The sequence below is a fragment of the Microtus oregoni genome, unplaced genomic scaffold, assembly GCF_018167655.1.
Source record: "Microtus oregoni isolate MIOR12 unplaced genomic scaffold, Mior012 000134F_ref0000037, whole genome shotgun sequence".
Classification (NCBI taxonomy): Eukaryota; Metazoa; Chordata; class Mammalia; order Rodentia; family Cricetidae; genus Microtus; species Microtus oregoni.
Genome location: NW_024544778.1, coordinates 1,055,393 through 1,061,392, shown reverse-complemented (window position 1 = coordinate 1,061,392; position 6,000 = coordinate 1,055,393). Strand labels below are relative to the sequence as shown.

Genomic DNA, 6,000 nt, shown 5'->3' with positions numbered 1-6,000 from the left:
CAAAACAAATTGCCTATCTGTGACCCCCCATAGCCGGGCCTGGAGCCTCCTCTCTACCCCGTTCCCCTCATTTGTAAAGAGCAGCTCTTCAGGACCTCTCCTGGGCTTTGCAGAAAGAACTGCTGCTTGGTACATGTGGTGTGTTTAGAATCAGGGTCTCTTGTAGCTTAGGATGGTCTAGAACTCATGATCCTCCTGACTCGTCCTCCCGAGAGCTGGGACTACCCTTTCCCTACAGGCCATATCCTACCACGCACGGTTTAGCTTTCTCAGATTCCTGTTGGAGACAAATGGAAAGCCCAGAGAGACCAGCCGTAGCAGTACTGCCGGAGCGCCGTGGCTAAGGGGACAGAGAAACTAGCCCGGTTGCGGCTGCGCAATCCATTAAGTAGCCAAGCCCCGCCCCCGAGCACCGTGGCCCCGCCCCTCCGGGTTGCTAGGGGAAGTGACGTCACAGCGCGATGGCGGCGGCTCCTTTAGGCAGCTGAAGGGGGATTTAGGCCCGGAAGATCCGAGTCCATCCGCGGCGGGGAGAGCGTGAGCGGGACCGGCAGGGGCCGGAGCAGCGGCGGCGGCGCTCGGACTGTCCCATCCGCCCCGTATTGAGGCGCTGAGAGCGACGGGGCAACCGGAAAGCGATGGTGAAAGCGGGGCCGTGAGGGGGGCGGAGCCGGACCGGACCCGCAGTAGCGGCAGCAGCGGCGCCGCCTCCCGGAGCGCAGACCCAGGAAGCGGCCGGGCGGGCGGGCAGCAGCGAGCCGCACCGCCGCCATGGAGCTGAGGGTCGGGAACAGGTACCGGCTGGGCCGCAAGATCGGCAGCGGCTCCTTCGGAGACATCTATCTCGGTGAGGCCCGGCGCCATCGAGCTCCCGGGAGCCGGGCGGGCTGGCGGGCGGGCGGGGTTCCCGGCGGGGCCGAGGCCTCCGCCAGGGCCGGAGGGGACGCTCGGCCGCTCTGCATCCCCGCAGTCCGGGGGTCCGGACCACCGGCCGCGGCCGACACCAACGGCCGCCGTGCGAGCGCGGCAGGGGGGCTGGGCTCGGCGGGCTGCGGAGGAGGGCGGGGAAGGGTCGGGAGAGCGAGTCGGGGGGGACCCCGGAACAGTGGGGGTAGAGCTCGGAGAGAGCCTGGGGAGTGGTCGGGGGCCAGCGAGGTGGGGAGCAGGCTCCGGAGGCGGGGGCAGCGGGGCTCGGAGAGCGGTTGTGGGGTGTCGGAGGGCGTGGGAAAAGGACGGCGGGTCCGGGCGGGGGGCTGTGCTGGAGCTCGGCCAGGGGCAGCGGGACCGTGGGGCGGGGGAGGGGAGAGCGGGGCGTTGGGGGAAGGAGGGCAGCGGGCTGGGGGTGGGGCCCCAAGGAGGCCGGGCCTGGGCTGCGGGGCCCGGCGTCAGCAGCCTCCCCCCCACCTAAGGTCACCGCAGTAAACAAAGGCCACGCTCTCTGTGCTCCTCCGAGGCTCCGGTCCTGCCCCTCACCCCTGCAGGGTCATCCTGCGTGTTTGGGTGTGTGGGGGAGAAATGTCAGAACAATCGGAAGGGTAGCGTGGAGGTGGGGAGTGTCCCGGCCCCGAAATGGGAAGGTGACGGGCCGGTGTCTGCGGGTTCAAGTGGTGTTTCCAGTGAACTGACCTGCCGGGAGGGATCGTCTGTGCGCTCATGGCTGCCACCTTACTCCAGCCCAGGGCTGGGAAGGTCTGAGCTAGAGCAGTTCCTGGCCCTTGAGCCTTGGGTTGGTGGGGGTCTGCAGTGTAGGGTGAGCATCTTAAGTTGACTGCTGGACTCCTGGACATCAACAGGAATGAAATTGTGACCGATGCGGGCACAGTCGGTGTGAAGAGGTTGGCAGAAGAGAGGGGAGGAAGTGGCCTGGAAGTTCTCATGACTTGACTCTCAGAATTGTCAAGGCAGACTTGAGAATCCTACCCTGAGGATTAGACTATCCGGGCTTACGTCAGACTTGACAGTGAAAGAATATGCACATACATCCATGTAATTACGGGTTTGTTTAAACCCTCTTGTTGGGCATTTTAAAATGAGTGGGATTGTAGATCATTGCAAAGCCCCTGAACTTGAGGTCCGCCAGCCTTCTGGGTTGTTGCCTGTGAGAGGCAAGTGTGCTCTGTTGAGTAGCCCAGCTTCTGCATTCCTTTGGCTGTTGTACCTGTAATAGAGTCAGGCAGAAGCAGAGGTTTGGGCCTTGCCTCTCAGGCTACCCAAGTCCAAGAACTTCCTACTCTGACTTCTGGTGTGGGGTGAACAACTGACCCATATAGGATATAGGTAGTTCTTAGTTCTTTTTGTGGTGCCTGGCAACCCTGCTAGGTGCCACGTCAGTACTGTAGTACATCAGAAGTAGTTAGTACCTGTACTTCTTACCATCGTGGCCTGATTAGTAAAACATGCTTTAGAGATGCTTGGGGTTTGCGTATTTAAATATTTATAACCAAGTAGTCCACCAGATGCCTTCTCGGCAGTGTTTGGGGGTCAGAGTGCTGGGTAAATGGAGATGTTTGGCTTATTTATAGAACAATAGATTTTTGGCAGAAGTTTACTTCAGGATATAGGAGCTACACTGAAGCCAATCCATTAGCCACCCTTTCATGGGCATCAGAAAATAGGTGTTTTGAAACTTTTTGTTCCCTGAGATTTTGCCAAGCAGTTTTGTGCTTTCTGAAGATTGATGCTAACAACCAAATTGTGATGTGGTGTCACATGCCACTCAGAGACCTAAACTCTTCTCAGTGTTCAGGCTCTGTCGGGGGTGTGGCTTACCACATCACAGCACTTCAGCACCCCACCCACCTCACCCCCCCAGTTCCCGCAGCCTCTTTCCATCCAGAGCAGTGGTGCACAGGGAAAGGAGAGGGTTGAGAGACTGTCTTGAACCTGCCCAGGGTCTTCCACAGGCGTGTGGGTGGTGGGACTTCTACATCTGACTAGCTTAGACAGTCCTGGGCACACAGCATTTGATCACGTGAGCTAACCTTTTCCAGGGAGTTCTATTTTGATTATTCCTCTGATGTGTTCTAAAATGGATCACTGGGATTCTAGGGCTAGAGTCCCTGGCTTACCTGTCTGTCATAGTTTGTGGGGTTTTTCGTTGCTGTTGTTTGTTTTAAGACAGGGTCTCACCATGTAGTCCTAGCTAGCCTTAAACTCAGAGATTTGCCTGCTTCTGCCTCCCGAGTGCTGTGTGCGGTCCCTTTTCACTTTATATACTGAGGCAAGTTAACCAAACTTGCTCCAGAAACCCAGTCTGTGCTTCCTGGATAGGGATAACAAGTGGGGTGTCAGACCTACCTAGCATTTACATAGGTGCTGGGGGTCCAAACTCGGACCCTCATGCTTGGATAGTAAGTATGTTATCTATTGAGCCAGACATCAAGGAATTAAAATTACCCATGTTGGAGGAAAGTCAAGGCTGAAATCCTTGTGCTACCCCCAAACTTGATGTTCAGAAAGATTCCATATAGTTCTGACAGTTTATGTATATACCTTCCAGGACAGATAGGAACTGAGACAGTAATGGTGGGACCATGCCTTGACCAGGTCTGCTTAGTTTGAAGTTCCAGGAGGGTCCGACCTGGGCTTGGCATTCATGCTAGTATAGCAGCCCAGCATGTTTAGATGTCGTATGATCAAAAACGAGGACACCTGAGTGACAGCCTGGCAGTTCTCCCTAGTGTGATTATGTTGAATAAATCTCCTCTGCTGTGCTTTGTTACTTTTCGTTCTAACTGATGTGTTGGAGATGGGTGGCTGAACCTGGATATTTGAGGGTACTGTGATCTAGGCTTAGTCCCTAAAAGTTGTGGTAGCACCATTGTAATTATAGAGTTCCCATCCTGCAGTGCCGTTGGGCCATGGCTTGCTTCTGCCTTGGACTAGTGTTATTCTGACGGATAGCAAGTGACACTGTGTGCTACTCTGCTGACATCACCCTGTGAGATGACCTTTGCCTTGCTGTTGGGAGGTGGCTCCCCACTTCGCTATTAACAAGATTGTTTCTTGGGTTTTTGTTTTTCTCTTTCTCTTTTTCTCAAGAGAGGACTTCACAGGGTTTCCTTGACTGTCCTGGAACTCGGATTGTAGACTAGGCTGCCTCAAACTCACAGAGAGGCCTGCTTCTGCCTCCCGAGTGCTGGGATTAAAGGTGTCCACCACCATTACCACCCAACTGTATGTTTTGTTTTATTTTTAAGATGTATTTTTAGCCCGGCGATGGTGGCACACGCCTTTAATCCCAGCACTCGGGAGGCAGAGGCAGGCGGATCTCTGTGAGTTCGAGACCAGCCTGGTCTACAGAGCTAGTTCCAGGACAGGCTCCAAAGCCGCAGAGAAACCCTGACTCGAAAAACCAAAAAAAAAAAAAAAAATGTATTTTTATATGATGTGTTTTGCCTGCTCTCATGTATGCAGTTCCTAAGGAGACCTGAAGAGAATGTCCAGTCCCCTGTACCTAGTGTTGCGGGGCAGTTGTTAGCTGTCATGTGGAAACTGGGAAATGAACCCAGATCCTCCAGAAACCTTGGAGGGACCAGCATCTGGGCTTGTCATTCAGAGTTCCTTTCCTGTCCCTAGACAGAGTGATATTCTGGGTTAGGTTTGTGTGATTCATCAACCTTTATGGACTGTTCAACCTGAGGGACATAACTTTGTTTTTCTTTCTTTTTTTTTTTTATTATTATTTTTGTGTCATGTCCCCTGGAACTGGAGTTACAGATGGCTGTGGGCCATCACCTAATGTTATTGTACATCTACACACAGTCCAGCCTCTGCCCAGTGGGGTCCCTGTCTTCAGTTCCAGCATTGTTTAACTGCATACAGATATTGATACTGTGCAGGTAGTAAGACGATAAATGTTTTGGTGCGGTTGATTTTGGCTTTTGATGTTTTTAGTTAGATCTGTGCGTGAACATGGGGCATGCGTGTACATGCCGAGGTCGTGAACGTGGGGCATGCGTGTACATGCAGAGGTCGTGAACGTGGGGCATGCGTGTACATGCAGAGGTCGTGAACGTGGGGCATGCGTGTACATGCAGCGGTCGTGAACGTGGGGCATGCGTGTACATGCCGAGGTCGTGAACGTGGGGCATGCGTGTACATGCAGAGGTCGTGAACGTGGGGCATGCGTGTACATGCAGCGGTCGTGAACGTGGGGCATGCGTGTACATGCCGAGGTCGTGAACGTGGGGCATGTGTGTACATGCCGAGGTCGTGAACGTGGGGCATGCGTGTACATGCCGAGGTCGTGAACGTGGGGCATGCGTGTACATGCAGAGGTCGTGAACGTGGGGCATGCGTGTACATGCCGAGGTCGTGAACGTGGGGCATGCGTGTACATGCAGAGGTGAACGTGGGGCATGCGTGTACATGCAGCGGTCGTGAACGTGGGGCATGCGTGTACATGCCGAGGTCGTGAACGTGGGGCATGCGTGTACATGCCGAGGTCGTGAACGTGGGGCATGCGTGTACATGCAGAGGTCGGGAACGTGGGGCATGCGTGTACATGCAGAGGTCGGGAACGTGGGGCATGCGTGTACATGCCGAGGCCGGGAACGTGGGGCATGCGTGTACATGCCGAGGTCGTGAACGTGGGGCATGCGTGTACATGCCGAGGTCGTGAACGTGGGGCATGCGTGTACATGCCGAGGCCGGGAAGGCAGATTGTGGAGGCTCTCTGGCTTCTCCATGTTGATTGTAGGATGCTGGCCCCTGATGACAGTGGCATCTTTTAGGTACCAGAGCTCCTAGGTCCGTCCTTCCTGTGTAAAGTCTGGACTAGATGAGCATGCTAGTGGGGCTCAGGAGATGTAGTCTGCAGCGATGGTGGGCCAGAGCTACAGGACTCAAACCAGTGAGTCTGCATTGGCACCCATAAGATAGACAGAAGCTGCTTAGGCCTTCTTCCCAGGTGAGGAAGTCCATGGAGGAGGCCTGTGCTGTCCTCGTGTTTAGGTGTCCTCTGTCCAGCTGCTCCTCTCCTGCTAATTACCAGACTCA

The 6,000-nt window shown here is 55.0% G+C and overlaps 1 protein-coding gene across 2 annotated transcripts in view; it reads left to right on the top strand.

The window, feature by feature from the left end:
- Nucleotides 1-512: 512 nt before the first annotated feature.
- LOC121444589 (casein kinase I) overlaps nucleotides 513-6,000 on the top strand; it is a 31,048-nt gene continuing 25,560 nt past the window's right edge. For both annotated transcript variants that reach the window (XM_041646428.1, XM_041646429.1), the window contains exon 1: nucleotides 513-847. In XM_041646428.1, coding sequence (XP_041502362.1) covers nucleotides 772-847 — 76 coding nt within the window. In that variant the 5' untranslated portion in view covers nucleotides 513-771. The remainder of the gene's footprint in view (nucleotides 848-6,000) is intronic.